Here is a 27,561-nt window from a genome sequence, read left to right as displayed (position 1 = left end):
TTCGAATTGACCTCAAACGTCTCGAAGCTCACAACTACAATATACTTGCAGCAACTCGGCCTCTGGAGAAGAGGGCAGCCTCAAAATCTGCAATCAACTGGAAGAGGGACGGGCTCTCCTGTATCATTATTCAGAAAGCAACATCGTCCAGATTCCTTTCAGAATCAGGCCAGCCAGAAGAAAGGGCGAAACATGAAAATAATCAGAGCCGGGATAGCTATCCATGCTGCAGATTCATGATTGATCGAGGACCATCGAAGTTTCATAGAGTTCATTTCCCGCCGCAACAAATGAACCACCGCGCCCAAGGGCGAAGTTCGAAGTCGAAGCTGAGGAATTTTTGTATGCGTGGCCATATGGCTGCATTTGTGAGTAGTACAAAATTATGAAGATGATTGTACCAGTAGCAGTACAAATTCAATGACGTATATGTAGTAGCAAGAGTTCATAACCCCCAGTTATGAACTCTTGGTAGTAGCACTCCGGAGCTCCTTGTTTTTGGACATATCTTGCCCTTTTTGGTCAAGCCGAACATGTGGGCAACGGACCGACATACATGTAGTCTACTTCTATCACAGCTACATGATGAGGGTTGCACCAGTGACACAAGAATCCATAAGTAAAATTCCACGTGTTATCAAGAGTCCATAAACAGTTTATGAACTCTTGGTGTTATGCCTTGTCACTTGTGGCCGACTGTACTTGGGGGCATGAACTATGATGAACTCTTGACTGGGGTCATGAACTCTTGACTTGAGTTATGAACTCTTGCTACTCCTTGGACTGGATTTCAAAGGATATGCTGTAGGTCTACACGAGATACACAAATGCACACTTTAATTTTCACCCTATGGCGAAACCAGTGTCCCCCCCCCCCCCCAACTCTCCTTATTACTCACATGACTGTATTTCCGTCTTTCTCCCCAAGATGAGTTTGTGCAGATATGACTGCGTCTCTGTCTCTCTCCGGCTCTCACCACACGCACGCACGCGCGCACACGCACACATGGAAACACAGGGTCTTCTTGTATGTTTGGCTGGATCACACAATACACAAGTAGACCGTGACAATAATTGGCCATGCCGCTCACAATTTTTGCAGGACTTCACGTCAAATACAGTCGAGAATTCACCCGCGGAGAGCTGGCATTATGATGATTAAATTAAAATTGAAAACACAATGTAGAATCCAGCTAGTATGGGTGCAAACAACCTTGACTGTGTGTGCGGTGAGCAACTATTTCTGAAGTATATGCCAGCAATGTAAGTTACAGAGTGTATTCAAGGAATCCAGTGTGCACTGTAAGAGAGCAAACGGGATACAGCATACGGAAGATGCAACTACAGCGTAAACAAGGACAGCAGTAGCTCGTTGGGCGAGTCAGGAACTCGTTTGCAGACCATGCACATACCTGTAGGAGGGCTGATACTGTAGTCCTAAAGTGTGTTGGACACTTCTGAGCAATACTGGAGTTGCTCAACACCACTGTACTTACGGCGCAGTCGCCGAGCCGGGAGCTACATTACACTGATGAGCCGGCATGCTACGTCGTCGGCCGGCCGACTAGTTGAGTGATATGTATTCCTGGATATATGTGGCAGCTAACTGTGGACAAGTTTACTATAGTGCAGAGTAGCTACGTAGCCGACACACTGATATATGTGGCAGCTAACTGTGGACAAGTTTGCTATGGTGCAGAGTAGCTACGTAGCCGACACACTACGGAGACATGTTGCGATGCTGGGAATTCTGCATGGCATGTTCCACTCGGCCACCCACACTGTACAAACACGTGCCGCAGGGAATATCCGACCAGTCCCGGCCTGCACAGCGATGTCTATCCGCCGGTCTCCGGGAGGGCAGGTCAAGGCGTGCTTAATACAGCTGCTGCTGCTGATAACATCTGTTGAGTAACACGATGCTGAAGGTTAAGTGGCAATGGAGCACCAGCGCCTGCACCGTTTCCTGGCCAGAGCACAGCAGTTACTTGCATCAGTACACACAGACCAGACCAACCAAGCCCTAAGGCAGTCAAGGCAGAGTCCTAGAGAGAAATAGGCAGAGAGACAGCACGGTACCCTACGCACACGCAGAGGCAGAGGGACAGCACGGTACCCTACGCACACGCCGCAATGCTACGTGTAGGAGTTGGCACGGTAGACGCTCGAGCCGTAGGACTTCTGTTGGAAAGTGGTGTCGGAGCGCAGCGACGAGGACTCGGCCCGTAGCGGCAGCATGGGCCCGCCGAGAGAGGACACCGACCAGTAGAGAGAACGTGTCAGGAACAAGCGACACAGCAGCACGAGGGCGACGGTCTGTGCAAGACCTACACCGATCACGATCAGCTGTGTTGGCAAGAGATACAGAGCACAGAGCACGTACACACCACACATACACACGTGCACACATGTAAACACACATATGCATGCACACACAGACGTACGCACGTACACACATATGCACACACACACACACACACATATGCGCACACATGCACATGTACGCAGATCTTTTGATCCCCGAGCTGCAGAGAGTGCTCAATGCCACAGACAAAGCTTAGTACATAGCAGACTCAGCAGAGAACGTTCAGGTTGGTTGTAACTCTGAGTTTCATGCCGCAACTGATGACAGTTGTCTGATGTACACACGTACACACAGAGAAGCACAACTTGCAGACAAACATACATGCAGTGAGTGGCCATAGTTGTAACAGTATAAGGCAGGAACATACACACAACAACAGTTCACGTCGTCACGGGCAGAAAACTGAAGAAAAGTCCCTACCGAGTGACGTCTACACTCTGAGAAGAAGTATCCAAGTAGGATGATCAACGGATAGGCAAAGAACCAAATGTAACAGCCCTGCAAAGCATGAACACACAGCAACACACCGCACAAAGGATGCATGCATACACGTGGACATATGCGCATATGATGCAAAGGAAAAGAAAGATGGAACACTACGATATACATGTAGCTATCAATAATATGAGCTGTGCTGTCATTGAAAAAAACACACACACATTCCAATAAGCCCGATAAGGGTTACCGCATACACGTGCATAAAAGGGCACGCACTTACAGTCCATTCATTGGAGACTGGCACCCTAACTTTTTGGTGTCTCCCGCACATAGTTATAGATATCGTGAAAACAACAGTACATCCTGCATTGTGTGATCCATGCACTTACTCCTTGCCAAATTTGAGGCCATGAAAGTCCAAGAACAAGGAAATAGAAATTCAGCCAGGTCTTACTAATTTAGGACAGGTATGCCATGGCAAAATGTATGGAGAAGCAGATCCCAAACCCAGATTTTTGAGGTTTAAAGGGGAAGTATACCCTAAAATCAAAATTTCACCAGTTGTAGTCTTCGGGGTGCTGAGTCGAATGGTCTTGATCCGAGGAAGCTGAAACGCTCCCTTCCTACTTGAATCCCAATCGAACTCGCGCACTTCCACCGAAACTGGGTGACTGCGCCCTACTAGATGGGGATTTGTATGCAAAATGTCACTAAAAGCGCCATTTCGTTCTTATAAAAGCACGGATGACCGCGATTGGCCCATATGTTGTAGTCTTTTGGGCGCTGAGTCGACTGGTTTTGGTCCGAAAAGGCTGCGATGCAGCGTTCCTCCTTTATTCCCAATCGAACATGGTTGAACAAGCGGTCACGTGCTCCTGCGTACACCAGTCAGCTGGTCACCGTGCCTGCAGGGTACAACTTACTAGCCTGTTTGACCTTTTTTGGGTGCAGTCCTGTCACTCGAGTTGAACTCGAGTTGAACCTTGGTGTGAAAGTTGTCGCCTGCTGGTGCGGTGACCAGGTGATTTGGGCACCCAGGAGCACGTGACCGCTTGTTCAACCATGTTCGATTGGGAATAAAGGAGGAACGCTGCATCACAGCCTTTTCGGACCAAAACCAGTCGACTCAGCGTCCAAAAGACTACAACATATGGGCCAATCGCGGTCATCCGTGCTTTTATAAGAACAAAATGGCGTTTTTAGTGACATTTTGCATACAAATCCCCATCTAGTAGGGCGCAGTCACCCAGTTTCGGTGGAAGTGCGCGAGTTCGATTGGGATTCAAGTAGGAAGGGAGCGTCGCAGCTTCCTCGGACCAAGACCATTCGACTCAGCACCCAGAAGACTACAACTGGTGAAAATTTGATTTTAGGGTATACTTCCCCTTTAAAGTGGGTTTTTGATCCTCAAGTCGGCCCAAAACAGACTTTCAAAAGCCAGCGGGACTGTTTCAGATGAATGGACTGTATATTCGAATAGAAGGGCACCTCCACATATAAAGGCAAGAAAAAAAACCCAAGACCCAAGAGTGTATTTTGAAGACTTGAATACTCGTATTGAAAGACATGCCCTTGTACTTGTATCCGGAACATTTTGTTTCCTGATGAAAAATGGAAAAACGCAGTTTTTCGCATATAAGGGCGTGCACTTGTATGTGGGTAAATATGGTAACCAGAATGTTTTCTTGTGACTCTCTTCAATGGCTGTCGTCACTCAAAGGGATTGAACAAAAAACCAAGAGCATTATATTGATGTAGAATGAGTATTTCGCTCCTGCTCTTGTAGCAGTTGAGCACTCTTGCGTGGGGCAGTGCCTTTGCTGTTTGCGTTATGCAGAGCTCACTGACTTGTCAGTTTGAGCACTCTGGCAAGGTACGTTCGGGCCTGATTGGAAATTTTTATTTCCATTGCTATCAGGTTCGGCCTCATTTCCTCTGTGCTGCGCTGATGAGTTCAAAAAGAACGAAACAGCATGCTGTCCGCAGATGGAGTATTGATGTAGAAACAATTATTTGCACATTGTAGTTCTATTCAACGTGTGTCATGATAGGCAAGGCGACAAGTCAACGGCAATGGGTTTGTGAGAAACTTGCAGCGAAGTGTTCTTGTCATTTTCAGTGTCATCAATGAACTTGAAAGCTAAAACAGCTTTCCGCATCGGTGTCTGTATGCTGTGGTCGACTAATGGCAGCAGTGTGTCAGAGTTTGTCCACTGAACATGTCAAAGCAACGTAATGCCACACCACACCAGTGATACGTCGCAGCGCTGCCTTACCGTTGCGAATTGGTTGTAGAACTCTCGCTTGAGCGAGCTCTTCTCCGCCGCCAGCGTCTTGTGCAGGTTGATGGTGAAGACGACGGCCAGTAGCAGGCGCAGCACGACGGCCAGGATGTCGGGCCGCGTCAGGTGAGAGCGGTACGCGTAGTGCTGCTCGTCCATCGACTGCTCCCAGGCAAACAGCCACAGCTGCGGCGCAGCAAGCAGCAACAGAACACAGCAACAAGAGTAAAGCGGGATTCACAGAAGATTTTCCTGCGATGGCGGCGTGCAGTGCAAACTCGCGAAACACCATTCACAGAAGAAGTCAGCGATGCGACGTCGCTTTGCTGATTTGGCGCGAAGGTCAATGCAGGTGAGTACGTCACCATGGTATTCGCTTGACTTGGAACAACTTTTACAAATCTACAAGCAACTCTTGAACCTCTGTATGACTTTGCTGCAGAAAAGGTCAAAATCGTGCGCCAAGTCGCTCGCCGCATCGCGAAAGTTGAGCCAAGCTCAACTTCCGCGATGGCCGAGCGAGATGGATGCGATTTGGGGATTTCCCAGATTCTCATCGCAAAAAAAGCTTCTGTGAATCCCGCCTAGGAACACAATATGAAACACAGCCGTCGCCAAAATTATCCTCTAATGTGACATTTCGGCGACCAACAGCGAGGTTTATCTATAGCATAGTATACAGCGGACTTTGTGCGACTAGGTACACTGTACTTTGCTGGATTACACACTGGCCCAGGTATAGTGTACTTTCAAGCATGCAGTGTCAATGTGTCATCGGCTCATCGCACACTAGCACTACATAGTCCATTCCACTGTATAAGAGCAAGTATTGTCATCGCACACACGCAGCACGTCTACTGAACAAGAGCCGGAATGCATAAACAACACTACAATATTGTAAAGCAGCAGCGTCTTACCATGAGTGCAGCCACCAGCGTGAGACTACCTGTCACTTTCCTGTCGGCCCAGAGGTCACGATCGCGCGGGCCCAACGTCCATCCAAACGCCAGCGAGATCAGCATGGTCAGCATCACAAACTGCGATACCGTGTCCAAAACTGAACATTGGCGAGAGAGAGAGAGAGAGAGAGAGAGAGAGAGAGAGAGAGAGAGAGAGAGAGAGAGAGAGAGAGAGAGAGAGAGAGAGAGAGAGAGAGAGAGAGAGAGAGAGAGAGAGGAACACAGAAAAGGAGCCGTCATGAGGTAAGAAGGGGGGGGGGGGGGTGGTGGCAGAGAAAAAGACATGGAGATTTAGCTAAATCTCCATTGCAAGGCCGGAACACCTCGCAAAGAAACTAGAGAGACCTGAGCAACTGAGCACTGCTGGATGAGGAAATTGGCGAGAAGTGGCTAGGCTGTAGTGCCCACTTGGAAAGGAAAATCCTGTAAAACAACCCTTGCACATAAGCAAACCTCATCCCTTACACTCAGCAAAACTCTTGAGTAGTGTGAAGCCAACTCCATTGCTACTAAACCTGCAGCAGAACAAAAGAAAAGGAGAGAGGGAGAGAGAGAGAGAGAGACGTGGAAATGCAAAACATGGAGATTAGAGTAATCAAGTTATTGTTGGGCTTCACGTATCTGGTCTACGTTCAGCCGTTCACACAACAATCACATGGAACGTATACTGGGAATTTTCCTTTCCAAACATGGCAATGTTTCACGTAAAGCAGAGCCTCTCCGCAAACACCAAATATACACCCTCGATGTAGCCTCTCTGCTAACACCAAATACCGTAAAGCAGGAAATTTTCGGACGGAAATATTTTTCGGACAAAGCCAAAATTCGACCTTTCGTACGGATTTTATTTTCGTACAGTGCTGCAGGCTAAATGCACGTGTTCGCAAGCAGTACGCATGTATAGTGTACATAATTTCACACGAACAAATTTTAGTACGGAAATAATTTTAGTACAAAAGAGGCCGTGTACGAAATCGTACGAAAATATATTCCGTCCGAAAATTTCCTGCTATACAGTATACACCCTCGGTGTAACTTAGATTGAGAGAGGAAGGTTAGCAGGAGTTCGAGGTTTAGTTTGACAGAGGAGAAAGTATAATACAACGACTTGAGCAAGCAGAACATACCGGAGAGTAACCAACTTCCCTATAAAAAAAACTCAATGCTACAACTTCTGGGATCAAAGAGGCAACACACTCCTGGAAGCCAAATGTTAATGTCGCATTCCTGGGCGCTTTTGTGTGAAAATGAATGTTCGAGGTAGAAGCGGCGGGGGTGATTGTGGTTCAATTGGGTTTTTATGAAGAAAAGCCCAGCTCTGCTCCTGAAAATACAGTACTTAGTACACAACTTTGCTGGTTTTTAACGGTTCGCCTCCATGCATCGATCACTTACACCACCACCACCACCACCGATCATGTGCTCAAAAGGCAGATGCTTGGCTTGCAAGGAGCTTACCTCCACAGGTGCATTGTCATGAAGAGAATGGCGCAGATCTGCAGGACGGCCGCAGCCGACACCATGCGCACAGCCTGCAAGCGAACACAGCAGAACAGCACAACATGATCAGTACATTGAGTTGTCTGATGATTGGTTTTTGCCAAGAAACTCTGAGTTACAACAAAAACAGCCCTATTTATTTCCTTTTGTGTACCTCTTGTGATCAATACATTGATTATCGAATGAGCTAAGACCAGTCGGTCCAACGACAGTTACTAATCAAACGGCAACACATGAGCTAAAACAAGTCGTGCTGCAGTAAATGTAAACAGGAAAAGAGACAGGACAGGGATTGTATAGTACTGATGTGCATGCATACCCGTCTTTGTCACTGGTAGTTTCCCTCACGCTTACCGCGTTCAAAGGTCCTCCTTTGCTGATACCCTGCCACATGCGATGCAGAAAGAAGTAGCCACCGGCAATGTTCACGATGAACAGCAGCTCATAGAACGTCAGCAACCCTAATGATAGTGTGTAGGTGAACAGACATGATTCCGATATGCATGCACACACGCACGCACACACGCACACGCACGCACACGCACACACATACTTGCACAACACACACACACATAATTATGATGCACAACACACACACAAACACACAGCCACATATACAGAGAGACAGACAGACAGCACACACATGCGTGCACACGCGCACACACACACGCACGCACACACACACACACACACACACACACACACACACACACACACACACACACACACACACACACACAAACACACAGATGCGCACGCACACCGACAAGTACATGGCTGTACTGAGCTGTTAAACTCATGGCATCAGGATTACACGGCACAACAGCCATACTCCAAAACATTTGATAAAATCTTCTTATAACAACCATCAGTTGCATATTGCATACAACTGTAGATTCACGAAACGTTGCCACAATGCACCTGCAAGGGCCATGAAACACTGTACTTCGGGTAGTATTACCACTCAAGGTAAAACGGTACAACCTATGCAAGGTCTTCATAAATAAATGTAGTACTCTGTGTACCCGACGGCATGCAATATGCAAGAAACGTTCCCAACTTAATACTGGAGTTCCACTGTACAGTAACACAAATACAGCAGATATTTCCAACAGAGGAGGAGCAGGAGGAAATGACAGGACGTGCACGCTGCACTCAACGTACCACTGGTGTCAACGCTGAAGTGGTTCCGGGCCAGTCCTCTCGAGTCCGGATTGAGGAAGACCAGCTCCGCCGTCACCAGCGACGTGTCCGATGTGCCATCGTCCGTGCAGGTCTTCGAGTCGGCGTAGATGACGTACCAGAAGTGAGGCTCAAACCATTGTGCCATGGTGCGCTCCCCAGCTACCTCATCGTGTAGGTCCACTGCTCAAACACATGATCAGAAGCAAACACAACGCAGTGGTCAGTGGCAAACAGTGCTCACACAAAACTGTGATCGTAGGGAAACAGTGGGCATTGGGAAACTGTGCTTGTAGGGAAACAGTGCTTGTAGGAAAACAGTGGTCGTAGGGAGACATTGGACATACAGTGGTCATACAAGCAGAGGTTGTTAGAAACAGTTGCCATTGGAAACCAGCAGCCATTGGTACTTGCTGATTGGTGTTCTAGTTTTCATCAACGATTCCACATGGCCATGGCTCATGAGCATCAATACACAAGGAACCAGTAAGAATGCAAGGAAATAGCAGACCGAAAACATGGCCAGTCCAACAAAGGTGTGTACTGGATTACTAGCAAAGTGAAGCTTTAGTACTGTAAAACCGGAAAGTTTAACGACCAAAAAAGTTAAACGTTTTTGAAATTTTGGCATGATAACGTGCAGAAAGTTTAACGATGGCTACCTGGCCACGCATCTGTATGCGCAGCTTTACACAGACATCTCAAACCGGGTTCGCGATAACGTTTCTTCGAATAACGAAAAAATCGGTCGTTAATAAAACATTAGACTTTGTAACTCATTAGACTTTCCGGTTATACAGTACACTACGGTGCTGCTCAATGAAAGTTAGCTACTGAGAACCCGATTGGATTGTTGGAGTACGGTGTTTTCGCAACGGTGCATGTAAAAAGCACGCCCACGTGCTTACTGTACACTTTCTATGTAGCGCAAGTGGACACTCACTGTACAAACTATGTCAAAAAATACCCGATAGGGTACCCATGCTACCCGGATAGAAATACCCGAACTCATTACCCGACCAAACCCCTACCCGTTGCAGCCCTACTTTGTATCCGAGGCACTCTATATCCAAGGTCAAATGACTGGAAAAGGATACAATGCACCAATGGTATTTTAAACAAAAAACTTTCTTTCCAGTGCAAAGAGAAAAGTTCGTTATATTCGGGGTACTCTATACTGAACTGTTTGATCTCTTTCACGGCACAGTAAAACCTGTCAAGGCGACCACTTGGATAAGGCGACCACCTGTCCAAGAAGACCACTGAAACCAGGACCAAGGGATGCTATTTCCAGTCAAATAACCCTGGATAAGGAGACCACCTGGTAACAGAGACCACACTTTGAAGGTCCCTTGAGCGGTCGTCTCAGACCGGTTTTACTGTATCTCAGTGCCAAAGAAGTAACACCTGAACTGAGAAGCATCGTGTCAGGTAGGAAGACGCGTAGGCCGCAACACGAGCACATGAGCAACTCACGTTTGATATTGGCAAGCTGCAGCCTCTCCGCACAGTTCTGAGAGGAGAGGAACTTGGGCCATACCTCGTCATAGAAAAGATACAGGGCACCGCCAGCCACCGTCTCATTGATGCTGTACCGTACCACGCCGGTTTGACCTGGGGCAAATTGCAAAGATAGCAACAGGAAACAATTAGAGCCGAGTCAGGTAGCATTTTCTTCGGGTATCGGGTTCGGATAGTTTTCCACGGGTAGCACGGGTACCCGATCGGGTAATGTTTCCATGGTAACACCACAATGCACCCCTTCCCTTACACATTGGGTAGACATGCGGAGTATTACATGAATTTGTACACGTGCACTGTACTTGATGTAATCTACGACTTCGGGTTTTCGGGTACTATTCTCTACCCGTCTACCCGAGGTCCTCACGGGTAGCACGGGTACCCGACTACCCATGCACACCACTAGAAAAAAATGGTTCAAATATCAGCATCACACACACACACACAACTGCACGGCTTTATACATGTACACTGTTAAAGTGTGCTTAGTGTAGTTGTGTGTTGTGCAGAGCTGACTACAAGCGACGCCTGATCCGAGTATTAATGCCAGTTCCATTGAACTAATGGGCACGCCGACGCCATCTTCTTCCATGTCCGTCAACGGGTGGAGAAGTCACATGGGCACCGTTCCAAGCGATGACGCGTTTTTGTGGACCTATGTAGAGAATATGACTGCATGTGCATCTCGTGAAACTCTTTGACAGGTGTTTTCTTCGGCTGGGTATACCCCCTCCGGCTGTGGCTCTGCGTAGTACAGTTGAGCTCGGTGAAGTCCAACCCATGGTGCAAAACTGGTGCCCTGGACCAGTTCTGATTGCATCACTGTATTTGTACATGTGCACGTCCAGCTGCATTCGTGCCCCTTCCAGGGCGTCAAGGGCTGTGCAAGTTGAGGGGGCACAACGGCTTTGCATGGCTCAGAATGTTAGACACCAGGCATTGAAGCCAGACTTGGACAAACTGGATAGGTGCCACTAAGCGAACATACACCCCAACCTTTCACAGCAACTACATCATCAGTCTCATCACATGCACTGGTTTACCACCCAATAGAAAGCACCGCGATGATGTCACTCCCATAGCTTCTTGTCCTATAGCAAATGTTTTAAAGGGGAAATTAAGGCAAAAATTAAAATTTCACCAGTTGTAGTATTCGGGGTGCTGAGTCGAATGGTCGTGGTCCGAGGAAGCTGAGACGCTCCCTTCCTACTTGAATCCCAATCGAACTCGCGCACTTCCACCGAAACTGGGTGACTGCGCCCTACTAGATGGGGATTTGTATGCAAAATGTCACTAAAAGCGCCATTTCGTTCTTATAAAAGCATGGATGACCGCGATTGGCCCATATGTTGTAGTCTTTTGGACGCTGAGTCGATTGGTTTTGGTCCGAAAAGGCTGCGATGCAGCGTTCCTCCTTTATTCCCAATCGAACATGGTTGAACAAGCGGTCACGTGCTCCTGCGTATGCCAGTCACCTGGTCACCGTGCCTGCAGGGTACAACTTACTAGCCTGTTTGACCTTTTTTGGGTGCAGTCCTGTCACTCGAGTTGAACTCGAGTTGAACCTTGGTGTGAAAGTTGTCGCCTGCTGGCGTGGTGACCAAGTGATTTGGGCACCCAGGAGCACGTGAGCGCTTGTTCAACCATGTTCGATTGGGAATAAAGGAGGAACGCTGCATCGCAGCCTTTTTGGACCAAAACCAGTCGACTCAGCGTCCAAAAGAGTAAAACATAAGGGCCAATCGCGGTCATCCGTGCTTTTATAAGAACGAAATGGCGCTTTTAGTGACATTTTGCATACAAATCCCCATCTAGTAGGGCGCAGTCACCCAGTTTCGGTGGTAGTGCGCGAGTTCGATTGGGATTCAAGTAGGAAGGGAGCGTCTCAGCTTTCTCGGACCAAGACCATTCGACTCAGCACCCCGAAGACTACAACTGGTGAAATTTTAATGTTTGCCTTAACTTCCCCTTTAACAAGGGAATGGGAGAGCTTCATACTCACACGCAAATATATTTTCGAGTGGTACATGTACATGTACATTGTATTCACTGGACTATGTAGTATGTGCTCCAGTCCAGTGCATCGTACATGCACTTCATGTTATGAAGCGTACAGTACAGTCAGTACCTTGAAAGCAAAACTTCGTCAAGTATTGTCCCTTGCCCTGCGCAGCTTTCCTGGAGTCCAGCTCGACGTTGACAACCTTGCATTGGACGGTGTGAGCTAGCAGGAAGGCCAGCAGTGCACTGAAAATCGAAGCAACGCGTGAAGGCATCCCCGAACCGTTCTACTAGCACTTATTCGGAGTGATTGCCGTATTTCTACATACATGTACCGGGAAATGTCACCAAAGTTTTGGAACAATGAAAAATCGAACAAGGAAGATACAAAAATAAAACAAGGATTCAAAATCAGTGTCTGCTTGTCTTTTCCTGCAAAAACGTTTTGGCACGTCCGGCATATCATCGTATGACGCAGCGCCACGTGCACGAAGGATTCGGGGATGCCCCTTGACTACACCGAAGTCCGGAACTGTCACATGGCAATGAATCACAAAAATAACACATTTCTGTGGACACACGCACGTACATACACGCGCGTGTAGGTCTACGCACGCGCATGCATTCAAGGGAGCGGTAAAATATTGTAACAATTATACTTCATGAAGTAAGCTCCGCAAACACGCACGTACACTTTTAAAAAAATTGGCAAACTTTTAGCTAAACGCCAGACGGTACAGGGTTCAAGCTTGAAGTAAAATGAAAAAGAACTAATTACCGAACTAATTGCCGGTAATCGCACGCGCACTGAGATTACACAGTCGCCTATCAACAAACAGCATAAACGGCAGAAGAGTCGACTAACACCACCGGCATGTTTCATAGAACACCCACATCTTGGTATCTTGTCACAATGACAGAGGGAGGGGGTGGTCAGTAATCAGCTGAGCGCAACAAAACACAAGCTCATGTCGGTCACGTACACGCAAGCCCCCCCCCCCCCCCCCCCCAACACACACACACGGCATGCACTAGCACACACTCGGCACACACACACGGCACACACACACACACACCCACACACAGCTACAATGTCAGATACATGAAAATCATGATCATCAAAATGAGTTTATTTTTAAAATTCTGAAAGATCCGACTGGGCTGCCCCATCACAAACCTAGAAGACAAGGCAGAATCGAGAATAATTGAAAATCAGACACTGACACCACGGTCGGTGGTGGGTGGTGGATTGCTTCAGGGTGGACACAATGAAAACTTCTGATACACAGAACACCTAGCCTACATGTATATTATGCAAATGCAGACACAGAAAACTGCTGCCGCGGCAAGACACGACAAGAAAAAAGATGAGAGAAACACGAGTTGGTTAAAAACGTAACGAAGAGAAGCCCTGAACAGCGGCTCGCCCAACCAGCCACCAGGGCTCGGCGGCAGGATAAAACGGAGTGCACGTATTGCCATGAAGAGACCTGGGCAAGCTAGCTTTTAGCTACGGAGAAAAAGTCCAGTGTGAGCACAGAGTAGCCACGTGCGCCAATAAATAAGTCGACCAACGACAAAGAACAACGCAGCAATGAGCTGCTTTAAAAACAATGACAGATGAGGCAACGACAGGGGTCATTGACGTTCTAAAGAGGGGGAAAAAAACTATCGGCTACAAACTAGCAGGCAATCAAGCCAGAAACAAACAACGGCCACTAACTAATGTCGCCCGAAGACAAGCCAGGGGACAGGCCTCAAGTATTAAAACTACTACTAGCAAAAGACAGAATTCGTACAAACATAACGCCTAAGGCTGAGAGAGAGAGAGAGAGAGAGAGAGAGAGAGAGAGAGAGAGAGAGAGAGAGAGAGAGAGAGCCAGAAAGAGAGGCAGAGATAATTCCAAGGAATAGGATATTGCCACGGTCCAGGTGCAAAGCGTATAAATCCTGTGGAGCTGTCACTCAACACAAACATTTATCATTTAGCGAAAGCATATGCTACAGTAGCATAGATACGCTCACTCATCGCTGGGAGGTTTGAAGAATGAGGAAGGTGAAAAGCCCCATATGCCGCTGTTGAAGGGATCATATAGTTTCTCGGGCGGTGAGGCCTTCACACGTTTTTGCTCAGCTGCTGCTGTCTTCGCCGGAGATGCTGGTAAAGCCAAGCTGAGGCCAATGGGAGGCAAGGTCGGTGAATGAGACATGGCACAAGCTCCATTGGAAGCAGTAGAGCCGCCGTCATTGCTGCCCCAGATACCCTTGATTTCTGGCGCAATGGTGTCAAATTTCTTAGAGTACGCCGACTGAGCACAACACACACACACACACAAAACACATAAACTCACGGAGTTCAAACAAATTGCTAAAGAAACAAACAAACAAACACACCTACCCACCCACATCCCTTGAGCGATAAGGGCAACGCCAAAGAATAAGCAAAACATTTCAGTAATACACCGCTAAAATAAGGAAAAAAGCACATTATGGAATGCATCCATGTACATTCTAGTTGTGACAAGCCACGCAGTTTCGAAACCCAGATGTCAACCTGTGTACAGTCGACCTCGCATGACAAACTCCGGTTTAACAACAACACGTGACCAACGGCCTCGGGTCTGACAACAAACCGCGAATACCAACACAGTCTTCAGACCTAGTGAACATTTGACTGCATGCTTTCAACCACCTGAATAACGACGACTTGCAAATACATGTAACGGCACTTTTCTCGTGCATGACCGAAGGTGGTTATTCGAACGGCTGACTGTTAAATGCAATACAGGCACAGTGTACAGTCCTACAGCCAGTTATCACTACACTTCCTGGCGAGCTGCTATTGTGTGTTCTGGTACATAGAAGAACAGCACGGGGCAAGGCTAGTTTCTTGTAGCTCTGCCTTGCCCCGTGTTGTTCTGTGTAATACACGCTCTGTCACTGTGGTATTCGAGCAGTCTCCGCACACTGGGTGCATGCTCCGGTGTGTTCGGGTACATGTAATCCAAATCTCCACTCGCATCCGCAATTCCGCACACAATGACGGCCAAATACGGCCTTTACTGCCGGTGCGCTGAACAGCATAGAGCGGCTTGTGCGTTCGGCCAACCAATGTAGGGTGGTGCAGGCATACATGTGTAACGGTAGGCACTCGTCGCAAGTCCAGCATTTCTGTCGCCAGGATCCAGTGCGAAACTGATCGCGAGGAGAGTGGGTCAGTGAATGAGTGAGTGAGTGAGTGTGCATGTGTGTGTGTGTGCCAAAAAGACCAGGACAGCACAGCACACGTACCGGAGTGTCAATGGGGCTCTGCTCAGCACCGACTGATCTGCGCACTGCCCTTCGCATTCCGCTCGGGATCTCATCAGTCCTTGCAGAGAAAGAGGTTGACTCCACAGGCTGGAAGCTAGCATGCGCTCTCGTGGCAATGTTAGTGGAGCCTGAGGATCCACGATCCCAGCCATCACTAGGCTGGGGTGCCGCAAAGTCACTTGTTGCCCAGCTGCTCTGAGGCACTCCCTGGGGGGACGAGCTACGGCGACTGAACAAAGAACCTGATGGGACCTGCAAAAGAAACAAACACGCAAGACACAAACATGGTCATGGCACACCCACACATATGCCATAGCATAGCGAGAAGCAGACCCCCCACCCCCACACATACACACACACAGACAAACAAACACACACACACATATGCACACGCACACACAGAGGGAGGGAGAGAGAGAGAGAGAGAGAGAGAGAGAGAGAGAGAGAGAGAGAGAGAGAGAGAGAGAGAGAGAGATAGCGAGATAGACAGACAGAGATAGCGAGAGCTCACCGAACCGAAAGGTGGATGAGCTGCTGACGTCATGGGACTTGGATGCATCCAGGACGACTGCCGTGAACTCGACTGAACAAGAACGGAAGGAGAAATGTAAGACAGAACATGAAGGCTCAAACTCAGCGGAACAAAATTAAAATAGACAACACACGCACACACACACACACACACACACACACACACACCCGCGCACACACACACACACACACACATTGTGCACTGGGAACACGAACATACTGTTGGGGGTGAGCTTGGCAACGCGACAACAACAGTAATCACAAGAATACACGGAGAAAGCGGTTCAATGTCCATGCACCCCACCCAATCAGATGCCCTTGAAAGGCTTCAAACCAATTGGGTGGGCAAGCAGAATTTGGACAAAAACGTCATGTGCTGAACAGTGAGCAGCTATTTCTCGAAACGTCCTTACAGGCAATTCTGGCCTAGCCACATACAAGATGTTGAATGGTCTTAATGGTTGATTGCCAGTGCATGTACTGCATGAGCAAGTGTTAGTGATAATGATAGACCCATCACAGTACATGCAATAAGAGCGTGCGTCTCCACACTGCACCCACCTCCTTTGACTGCGCTACAGTCCGCTGCACTGCATCATGCCACACGTCGTGTGCACCTGCCTGCTGTGACGTCAACTCCGGTGGCGAGAAGCCAGCAGCAAACTGCTCAGTGTTGCTTGGCGTGACCGCTAGTGGTCCACTGCCGCCGGTTGGCTTTGCACGGCGAGACGATGACGAAGGCGCCGAAGACTTGGGCAGCGTGTTTGTAGGCATAGGCAGATGATTACCGTCGTAGCGTATCCGCTGGAACGCTGCCGACTGCGCCGAGATGGCGTCGAACGTGCCGGACTCGCCGGGGCTGTCCCACGAAGGCGAACTGCTGTCGCTGCTGCTGCCGCCACCTTCTGGACGGAGAACGGACCATGGCTCCTCGTCAGGCGGGGGAAGACTCATCGCCGGTATGTTCTCGAAACCGGGTGGCAGTGGGAAAGTCTGCGGCTGCGCGCCAGTCAACAGGCTCAGCTGATCGATGGGAGTGCCGGCAGCGAGAAGATCGGGTATGAACAGGTCGTTGGTCGACGGTGACGGTGAGATGTGGCGCTGTGGTGAACGTCCGGCAGCACTATTGCTGCTGCCGCTGGCGTTGTTGTTACGACTGGCTGCTGCGACACCCTGCATGGCAAGCTGCTCAATACTGGCGTGCGAGTAGACACTGGGCAAGCCAGCACCAGTGGCTGCTGCTGCTCCTGGATGTGCCAGAAGACCTGAAACAAGATCAGCATTGGTCAAAATGGGAGATGACGCGCGTCGGCTGAATGCCATTGACGTTGGTGACCCGGACATCGAAGAGGACGCGGTCGAGCCTGATGATGACGCTGGCTGTAAGCGTGTTGCTATCAATCCCTGCGACCAAACACCGTTGCCAGAGGCCGGTGAGCCGGATGCAGCTGCTGCCGAAGCGGAGGGTGACTTGCCAGTGTTGGTGGTGTGACCGGCGCGTGCAAAGGTGGACGGCGACAACGAGATGGCAGGCCCTCCGCCAGCCACAGGAGCGCGGGGCCGGAACTCCTCGGGCTGCACCGACGGATTGTCCTTGTAGCGGCGGAACACCTGTGCACGATTGGAACACAAGAAAACAAAAGTACCGAGTACAGGAAGATTATTGGTATGTTGACGGACAGAAATGTATCACCGGAACTAAGTACTCCTGCAAACTGGAATGTATTGGCAGAACCACCAACACAACGAAGGCTTTTTGTTAATTAAGATTAACCTCTTTAGCACGACGCTACCTGAGCGCGCCCCACGCGACAACACCTGTAAAAGTCGCATTTTCCCATGAAAGTACTAGCTGCTCAAGGATCGATAACTTTACCTTCCCTTGGACGAATTCCACGATCTTGAGCTTCCTGGAAAGGTCTTGAGACGAGTGACAAACTGGTGTCAAACCTAGCTCGGAGCGAAACCAAAACCCCGTGCTACAGTCTGGCAAACTTCATCCACGCGCTCGACAGACTTGAGCACGGCCAAGACTAACCAAGCTCAAATATTCAGCTGCCATTTCGGTCTCCTTGCTCGTATCGAGCTCAAATTTTTTGTGAGGACTCACGGGATCCACTACCATCATTTCAATCTTGTTTCCATGGCAGCAGGTAGCGCACAAATGATCCATGATGGAAAATACGCGTTCTGCAGACTGCGCAAAAAAATCGCAAAAAAATCGAGTTGAAATTTGCCGTGTCGAGTCGCATATCTCAACAACCGGTGGTCGCATCGCTTCGGCGATTGTTTCTATCGCCAGCTGAGAGTTTTCTCTTGCAGATACATGTTTCGATTGTGAGAATCGACCAAGTATTGAGTGAGTTACGATAGTTTGAACAAGTCACTATGGACTCAACACGGACCCCACGACTATGAGATGCAGGTTCAGTGTACAGTGTACAGCGCGCGTCGTACTAGTACGACGGCCGTGGGGCATGCAACTCATGTGCGTCGTACTAGTACGACGCTCGCGCTAAAGGGGTTAAAGCGTGAGCCAAAGAAATAGTGCTAATATTGTCGATCTTCTGTTCTCTCAGTTGTAATTGCCACGAGTACAATAGAAAACATGATATTCATAGGATCGTGCGCATGCACAGGTACACGTGGACACACAGACACACACAGACACACATAAATACGCGCAGAGAGAAGCACACGGATGCAATGCAGATGCACACGGGTACGCACAACCAAACACACCTCAGACGATGATCTGCCGGGAGGAGGAGACGGTTTCTTCGAATCTTGCTGTAGGATCGGTCCTGGATATAGACACAAACACAGCAGGTCGGGTTCAAAATTAGCAATCTTCCCTCTTACTCAGCTACATACCCCCACCCCCGACACATCTACCAGTACATGCAAACTCCCCTAATCCAGACTTCCCATCCAAAATTCAGCCTAAATCGGGTAAGAAAAAAGTGAAAAAGCATAAAGCTCAGATGTTTCTGAATACACTGTAAGTCTCTTGGCTGTTAATCTGTTGAGTTGCAGGTCAAAAGCCCAAATTACGAATCAAGAAACTGGTGTTTGAGCCTAAATTCTCGGACATATCTGAAATTCGGAATGCACTGTAAGGCTCCTACCTGTTAATCTGTTGGATGCGTCCTTCGCATGCCCTCTTGAAGGCCCGGCCGACGACGCCCTACTGCTTGCTCTGCTGCTAGATTTGTCACCGTCGACAAGGCCGACCTGCGAGGCGATTGCCGAAGCCAGCATGTGCGGTGACGTGGGTGGCTTGACAGCGGGCCCTGCACTGACAGGCGATGTGGATGATGAGCTGGTGGGATTGCTGCTAACCGTGCTGCCGGGCTTGAACAGATTCACGGGCCGGTGTGGCAGCAGGGGACTTCCGGTTTTCATATTCGCAGCCGCCATGGACACGGACGGAGCTAGGCCCGCCATGCCGCTGGTACCGGAGCGCGTGTTCTCCTTCTTCAGCGGTACGTCCTTGACTTCTGGTGGTGCTGTCGCCCTGGACATACCCGGCTTGACAACTGCAATCAGTGACGACTTCGTCTGCTTTCCGGCCTTGACGCTGCTGTCACGATCCACCGAGGACAGCAGTAGGTCTAGGTTATCTACGGCTTGTGAGCTGGCAGCACTACTAGCAGTGCTGATGCCTACAGTCGTGGCGCAGCTGCCGCCACTGGGCATGCTATGCTGCAGGGCTTGCAATCGCTCACGGTCCAGCTTTCGCTTCTGCTCTCGCTTCTCTTCACGCAGCATTGCCTTGGTCTTCTTGGACGCCTTCTTGTCACTGGCGGCAGTGGCGGCGCTAGCACTTCGTTCGACACTTGGACTCGAGACCACTGGAGCATCATTGGACGAGAGCGACTCTGATGACGTCTGCTTGATCAGCCGTGGTTTGGACTCAGTGGGAGAGGGTGAGTAGCGTGTCTGAGATGCGGTCTTTTTCAGTCCCTTGCCTGCCGTCTTCTTGCTGGCAGTTACCGCTGCTTCCGCTGCTGCCGATGCCCGTGCACCGGATGAACTTGACTCGGCGTGGCTAGCATTGGACGATGGGCCACTTGTACTGGATGTAGGCGAGGGTAAGGTATGGCTGGCACCAATACTCGTCGCTGCTGGTGATAAGCTGCTGCTACTGCTACTACTCCTACTGCTAGAGACCGATGCAGATGTGCTTGTTGTACTGGTGCCGTTTGAAGATGAAATGGCGGACGAGCTACGAGCGGTATGATTAGTTGACAATGCCGCTGCAGCTGACGATAGCTTGCTGGGCGCAGTGGTCATTGCATTGGTCTGGGCCAACGCCTGCACGAGGGGTTCCACCGTGGATTCTGGCTTGGCCATGGGGGACAGCACGGCTGGTGTTGCGGGAGTCTTGCGATGGGCAGTTTTCGGACTCCCCTTCGCAGGCTTGCTGGCCGTGGCGCTCACTGCTGTTACTTTCTTAGAGACAATGGGCTCACGGGCTGCCTCCTTGGGTAGCTCTGTGCTCGGTAATTGCACAGAACCACCGCTCTCCGCGTCTACTGGTACCTTACTGTTCATGTTAAAAAAAAACAGGGAGCACAGAAAAAACACAAAGCAATGTTGAAATGATGCACTTTGACCACACATCGAAGACAATAAGTTAGTCACACTCCATGTCAGCAGGGCAGGCATGCAGAAGATTCATTAATATATACATGGCGGTGGCAGCTCCATCCCACAATAATACGACAGACCGGGGACCAAACCATCTCCATTGAGGGCTAATTCCCAAAGAATAGATAACATGAGCTAAATTCCCCTTTCAAGAGCGAGTAGAATTGTGACAGTAGGCTGCAGACAGAGTCACTCAATAGGCAAGTGCAAGTATAAATGTGGGCATTGATACAGAGAATCGGTCTCGGACAGACATGCACGCTGGTGGGTCCGATTCACCTACAACAACTGCAGCTGCACCACTTCATAGCATACAAGTACATGCTATGACTAACCTTGATCCTGTAGGCGGTGGTCGAGGACTGTTGTTCCGGTCGTCATCATTATCACGGCTACTGCCGGGCTTTGTGCGCGATATGACGTTCTTGCGCAGGTCGAAGCGCGGCTGCAGGTCGGACGGCGTGCGGTTCAGCTGATCGCAGGCTTGGTTGGAGTGGCTGATGGCCAACCAGGTGATGCACAAGGACGAGGCGAGCGCCACGCAGAAGAGAAACGACGTGAACGAGGCCTCCCACCAGGGCCGCGGCATCGCCTGCAGGCACAGCGGCAGCAGGTCGCGCGGAATCGTGCCCACCAGGTTCACGTCCAGGAAGCCGATCTCGCGCACGTCAAAGCGAAGCTTCCTGGAGACGCGCGCCATGCTGAAGTCAGGGGTAAACCTGTGCAAAAACACACACAAGCACAACACAAGGCATGCTTTAACACAACAAATGTATTGCAGTCGTCCCTCTTTAATCCAGCACTTCAAAAACCAGTACACTTTTCAGTAGCCAAAATGTCCTGTTCATGTACATTGCAGCAGTAAATCAGGATTTGTTAATCCAGCACCCTCCCTAATGCAGCAGAATTGCCGGTGCACAAATAGTGCCGGATTGTAAAGGGACCACTGCACATCAAAATTTTGCGTTCTGGTCATTTTGTCTTTACTGCATCTGTAGGGCCCCTCTGCAACGGGGAAAGTACAGCAGAAGAAGAGCACGAACGACAACAACACTCACGTTATCTTCAGTGTTCTCGTCGCATTGGGCTTTAGTAAGAAGCGGCGGCAGTTGTTGACGGTGAAACCATAGCCCTCGCACTCCATGTCGTTGACGTACATGCCCACGATCAGCAGTGGGAGCAAGCCGTTGTTATGGGCAACAACAGTGCGCTGTAGCTGCAGGGGCCGTGTCACTCCTGCGCACAGCAGTAAAGCGCACACAGTCAAGATTCAATGCATGGTGATTTTCATGAGGTTTCGCAACATTCACCAGAACAAAATCGGCTGCAATGGACCATATTGCTCATGTTTGTGGGTGGGGTTTAGGAGTATCGTTTCATTTTGAAAAAAATAACGACTACAATCGGTTACACAGGACGGTCCTGAATGCACTACGTCAGGATGAGAGAGAGAGAGAGAGAGAGAGAGAGAGAAATAGAGAGAGAGAGAAATAGAGAGAGAGAGAGAGAGAGAGAGAGAGAGAGAGAGACTTGCAGATAGCAGCAGCGAGAGAAAATAAACTGGAGCAACACTTACTTGTACACTGCTCAGCCAAAGAGGTAGACATGGCAAAGACAATTGGTGATGGGCTGTTACAAGGATTGCCGTTCACAGTTAGCGAGCCGGTAATTCCTTGCCCAGTCAACTGAACCGCATCCATCACAGTCAAATTGTTCCTGAATGCAGGTAAATCAGAAAATGTAAGTTGAGCATGCCATGTATCAAAATTTACTACGATGCTTCACCACAGCAGTCAACACAGATTATCTCCCATGTGCCACCGCAGAAGTGGTTTGGTCAGCATGATGCGCCACTCTGCAGATCTCCAGTAGGAGAGTAGGTTAGGAATGTGGACAAAAGTGCGGAGCGAGATACATCGTCGATGCCAGATAAGTTACAACTCAAATTTTGCCAGATAACATTTCACTGTTCAAGTGAACCACTAAATGATGGGAAAATCAGGGAATAACACACACAAACACACAAACACACACACACACACACACACACACTGACCCCCTCTCTCCACTTACTTCAGCAAGACCATAGAAGTAAACTGCTTCTCTGCATTGGGCCTGAACCCAATCTTCACCAGGCTACTGTCGTTGGCCTGAAGCACAAGTATGACGGTGTACGGCGGGCCGATGGTTGGCTCAGGCTGTACAGCACACATACACATCACAACAGAAGCATGCCATAATGATCTTGCTTATTCAAAAAGCCCACAACCAGCACCAGAAAACAAATGCACCAGGGCCACCATAGAAATATATCCACAACTACTGTAAGCATGTCATGCATGAGAGTATATTCAATATCCTACAATGCTGGGGATAAGTGAAGTGACTTTTTCACTAAAGCACTCAAAGCAGACAAAGGAAAATGTAAACTGAGCGCCGAGAAAGAAGATGACACAGCAGAATCATCATGCAAGACGTAAATCATAAAAATAGCTTACCCGGGCTTCCATCAAGTGGAAAGCATTTCGAGAGCCTTCCAGATCAACAGTGTCAGTATCGAGTCTATTCCAGGCACACCAGGAAACACAACGGCATAGACACACGCACACGTGAAGATAGCGCTTCAGAAACCGCCCAACGATCTAACACAACGGTATGAGCGCGTGGCACCTAGACAAGAATAAACGCCCACGTTACTGCCCTGACAGGACATGCGGCGGACTCTCCCCTCTCACCACAGGCTACGGTCTAGGTAGCAACATGGAACAGGAATAACACTGCAGCTGCCAGAAGACCTAACCCACCCTGGACCACCACCTCCAAACAGCCAACATTGAGTTGCTCACCTGTCGCTTAGTACGTCCAGAATGCGCTGCGGCTCAGGGTAGTCATGCAGCATGATCACCTGTACAACTAGCCGTGTGTTGGACGGGTTGAAGACGCGGAACTCGGCAACCTACACAGATTATAGTGGATGGACACACAGCAAATATTACCCTGAGTGTTGGTGTCAAACAAGTAACTGTTCCAAACAAGATTGCTATGGCAAGAAAAGAGCTAAAGCCAACAAAACCAGCAGACCAGGCCTGCAACAAACACTGGCACTATGAATACCCAACATGCAAGTTTCTATTCAACGATTCAAAAACCTACCGACTCCTTTCCAACATGAGTAAGCGGCAGCTCCAGTGTGGTGTCCTGCGAAATCGACGGCCATGTCATACTGGCCTGGAACGTCAAGCGATAATTCTCCACCAGGTCAGTAGTCAGTAAAAAGGTGGCATTCGGACTGCGAACACAAGAGCAAAAGAAAAAAAAGCAGTGTCTAAGTGAGTACTCATAGACAACAGAACTGCCCACTCATGCAACTATCCTTCCCCGAGTTCGGCCAGTGACTCTGAGCTCTGCTGACTAGACCTAACAAGGTCAAAGCAGCTAGCAGTCCGGAGGTTGAGTACTTTACCAAGGCAAAATATAAGCCAGTACATGCAGTCAGTTTATAGGGTAGCACACACCCATAGCAATACCTAATGAAAGAACAAAACTACTTAGTCACAAAACAAACACCAACATTTGGTGTGTACATTATGTGCACACCGTCACTGCAGCTGGATGCAAGTGTACCTGGTCAGAGAGCGGCCAGCCTCTTGCATGGAGGCCCACTTGTCACGCATGACCTCGTAGTCCTGCATGTCCTCGCTGGGATGGAAGGTGTCCTTCAGGATGTTCTGAAGCCACACCAGTCGGCTTGTGGTGCCTGTGATCAGAACACACAGCACATTTACAAGGACAGAACATGCATACATGTACAAACAGCTGGCTGTCTACAGCACTAGGTACATGTACAATGGACAGTGGACAATGGAATTGAAGTCTTCAAACTTGGGTATCTCTTACTCAAAGATGTGAAGTTTCATCTCTACTGAAGTATTGTTTAACCTGTGGGAAATTGCCACGGGGTTGACAAACTCGAACTTCCAGGTGCACTCAAAAGATGCTTTGTTTACTAGCTGCCTAATCACACATGAACTCCACTGAAGAATATCTGCTTGTGGGAGATTGCCACGGGGGGGGGGGGGGGTGATGATGATGATAGAATAACTCTTGTAAGTCACATGCATACCTTTGGCTCCGATTCCCACGTACTGCTGAACTGTACCGTCCAACAACGGATCAAAATGAACTGTCCCAACCTGTGCAATCAGCGTAACATCAATACCAAAACAAAAGTCAGATACCACTAAAACGAAAGACGGAACTAAACAAGGACTAGCAGGGTAGGCTGAATTTGATATCGCACGCAGCCCTTTCTACGGACTATTCGCCAAAGGAATCACAGACATGATGTCCACGGCATGCACATACAGAACCGACAAGGATGTGGAGGACTGGCTGGGCCGCACAACGTACCAAGGCTTTCTTGTCATTGAGCACGATGTGGCCCGGGGCCAGCTCAAACTGGAAGCGCGGGTCATCAGTCTCCGGTTTGACGGACAGCACCGTTAGGTCTTGCTTGAACAAGCTGCGCATCTTCAGCGGTAAACTGCTTACAACGCCCTGCAGTACATCCACATACAGCAAACAACAGCAATCAGACTGCCAGATACAGATAATACAATTAGTTTTAGGTGCATTACAATTTCAGTGTCAGGGACCTGATGAGTTTCATACAGTACATACTCTTGTGCCATTCACGTGTAGTCCAAATTTAGGTGAAAAAATTCAATAGTTGAGGGAATGGAAAAGGGAAAAGTCTGAAGAAAAAATTGACTGTCACCGCCAGGACTCGAACCCAAAAAATTTAAACAACCCATTTTTACAGTACACACCGAGCAATGTTGCAAAGCAAATGCCCCAGAAGGGAGGTTCTCTCTTCCATTCCAGCAAGACAAGTGGAAAAGAGGAGAAAAGACAAAGCTGCAGAGTTTACAACTGCTGAAGTAGTTTTATTGCGATGCTGAAACCACCAAGCGCAGCTGAGTAAGAGCAGCCGTACAGTACTCACAGGAAAGGTGGACGGGATGACCAGGCTGGGCGGCATGGCACGGAAACCGCCCTGCACGGCTTGATAGGAGAGTGGAACACGCAGCGTCTAAACAACACCAGAGAAAAAAAACTCAATGCACTCAGCAATCCCTACTTTCCAATACTCCGTGAAGCTCACACGGAAACACTGTGTTCAAGCGATAAACAGACTTACGAATATTCGACTAATAAACAACGTATGAATACTTGAGTTTTAAAATGAATACAAAAAAGGTTCATTGCCTCCTGATAGAGATGTTCGGCAGAATCAGCCAGCAAACATCCAGGAACAAAGAATGAGCTGCATAGTATAATTATGGATCATGCGAGTAGAATTTTCCATTCGCAAAGTCTTTCATTCAAGCACCTAGTCCATGTTTTGTACCTGTAGTTGTGTCTTGATGGTGATGTTACACTCCGTGTGACCTTCCTTCAGCGGCGCCTTCAGCTCCACAGCAAACGTCGCCTCATGCTGGCCAGGAATAGCAACCTGTATTAGAACACAGTGGGCAGACAGACAAACACACACACACAGAGCAAAGCCCAGAAGATATCACCAGGACTCGCACAGGAATGCACCTGACCAGGATCGTGCGAGAACCGCCGACTGCCATTCCGTGTTGGCTGGCCTAGTTTTCACCAAGTGATAGCATACATGTCGAGGCGGTGCACACCAGAGAATGATGTGTATGTCAAGCACAGTGATGAGTGCATTCACTATCACCCATACATTGTATCCAGTGGGATTGAGAGGGAGAGAGAGAGAGAGAGAGAGAGAGAGAGAGAGAGAAAGAGAGAGAGAGAGAGAGAGAGAGAGAGAGAGAGAGAGAGAGAGAGAGAGAGAGAGAGAGAATCCTGGTGACTACCCAAGACGACGTACCCGCAAACAATGTTCTCTGATTTTGTCTACTCATGTCACTCAGAGCACATGTACAGTTTACCTGGGGATATTGTGCATTATGCCCGTATGCTGGGAATGAGACGGACCAGACAGAAAAGAGGAGTAGGTTGGTGCACTTACCGATTGAGAAGCTAGTGCTATGCGACGGAGTGCACCGGACTTCAACGAGCGCAGTGAAACCAGCTTGACTTTAGTGCGCTTGATGGACACGGCAATCTTCTTGATCATGACCTCCACCGGGTTATGATTCGCCACTTTGAATGTCTTTGAGTGTGATTCCTCGGTGCCAATGATTCCAAACGATACATTGGTGTTACCATTTTTATCCTGAACAATCTGAAGAACACATGCAGGATACAGAATAGAGAGAAGACTCGGTTTAGAGAGATCAAGTCTTGTTATAACTTAATCATGCGCCCTGTGGAAATTTCCACTCGCACCATAGAGAGAGAGAGAGAGAGAGAGAGAGAGAGAGAGAGAGAGAGAGAGAGAGAGAGAGAGAGAGAGAGAGAGAGAGAGCGAGCGAGAGAGGAAAGAGAGAGGCAGAGAGAAAGCTCACCTTCAATCGTCCATTGTAACACTGGAACGGCACGGAAAAGGTGGAGGCATTGGTGACGACACGCATCGCGGTCGTGAGCGACATCTCCGACGAGTTCGACAGAAAGTATACAGAGAACGGCGTCATGGTTTGACGCGGTTGTATGACAACTGGTGATTTGAAATCTATGATCTGTGAATAGGAACATACGACGGACACAAACAAGTACCACACGCAAACCATTAGCCACTAGAGACCATAGAACTTCAACTGTGGACCATCAGCATTGCTATAATACTGTACAAGCAAGCAGCTACGACAGACTAAGCAGGTCCTGGCTACAATCGTAACGG

General features: G+C 48.9%; 2 protein-coding genes across 2 annotated transcripts in view; both read right to left on the bottom strand.

Annotated features, from left to right (window-relative positions):
• Positions 1-1,032: 1,032 nt before the first annotated feature.
• LOC135818416 (integral membrane protein GPR180-like) lies at positions 1,033-12,652 on the bottom strand. The gene is made up of 10 exons (XM_065331787.1): positions 12,376-12,652; positions 10,203-10,340; positions 8,709-8,909; positions 7,899-8,005; positions 7,503-7,576; positions 6,510-6,559; positions 6,003-6,142; positions 5,080-5,271; positions 2,786-2,863; positions 1,033-2,346 (listed from the first exon to the last, which is right to left on the bottom strand). Exons 1-10 carry the CDS (start codon positions 12,521-12,523, stop codon positions 2,137-2,139), a joined length of 1,338 nt encoding a protein of 445 aa, XP_065187859.1. The 5' UTR covers positions 12,524-12,652; the 3' UTR covers positions 1,033-2,136.
• A 705-nt stretch (positions 12,653-13,357) lies between these two features.
• LOC135818415 (transmembrane protein 131-like) overlaps positions 13,358-27,561 on the bottom strand; it is a 30,482-nt gene continuing 16,278 nt past the window's right edge. Inside the window, exons 14-33 of the mRNA XM_065331785.1 lie at positions 27,230-27,400; positions 26,791-27,006; positions 26,155-26,259; positions 25,750-25,836; positions 25,155-25,301; positions 24,868-24,937; positions 24,369-24,501; positions 23,898-24,033; positions 23,591-23,700; positions 23,243-23,306; positions 22,818-22,942; positions 22,321-22,460; positions 21,803-21,980; positions 21,080-21,463; positions 19,220-20,640; positions 18,834-18,895; positions 16,653-17,702; positions 16,072-16,143; positions 15,540-15,812; positions 13,358-14,557 (exon numbers count right to left, since the gene is read on the bottom strand). Coding sequence (XP_065187857.1) covers positions 14,270-14,557; positions 15,540-15,812; positions 16,072-16,143; positions 16,653-17,702; positions 18,834-18,895; positions 19,220-20,640; positions 21,080-21,463; positions 21,803-21,980; positions 22,321-22,460; positions 22,818-22,942; positions 23,243-23,306; positions 23,591-23,700; positions 23,898-24,033; positions 24,369-24,501; positions 24,868-24,937; positions 25,155-25,301; positions 25,750-25,836; positions 26,155-26,259; positions 26,791-27,006; positions 27,230-27,400 — 5,232 coding nt within the window. The 3' untranslated portion in view covers positions 13,358-14,269. The remainder of the gene's footprint in view (positions 14,558-15,539; positions 15,813-16,071; positions 16,144-16,652; positions 17,703-18,833; positions 18,896-19,219; positions 20,641-21,079; positions 21,464-21,802; positions 21,981-22,320; positions 22,461-22,817; positions 22,943-23,242; positions 23,307-23,590; positions 23,701-23,897; positions 24,034-24,368; positions 24,502-24,867; positions 24,938-25,154; positions 25,302-25,749; positions 25,837-26,154; positions 26,260-26,790; positions 27,007-27,229; positions 27,401-27,561) is intronic.

Source organism: Sycon ciliatum, chromosome 5 (assembly GCF_964019385.1).
Source record: "Sycon ciliatum chromosome 5, ocSycCili1.1, whole genome shotgun sequence".
NCBI classification, from domain to species: Eukaryota; Metazoa; Porifera; class Calcarea; order Leucosolenida; family Sycettidae; genus Sycon; species Sycon ciliatum.
The sequence above is the reverse complement of the archived record's forward strand: the minus strand, read 5'-3'. Positions and strand labels throughout refer to the sequence as shown.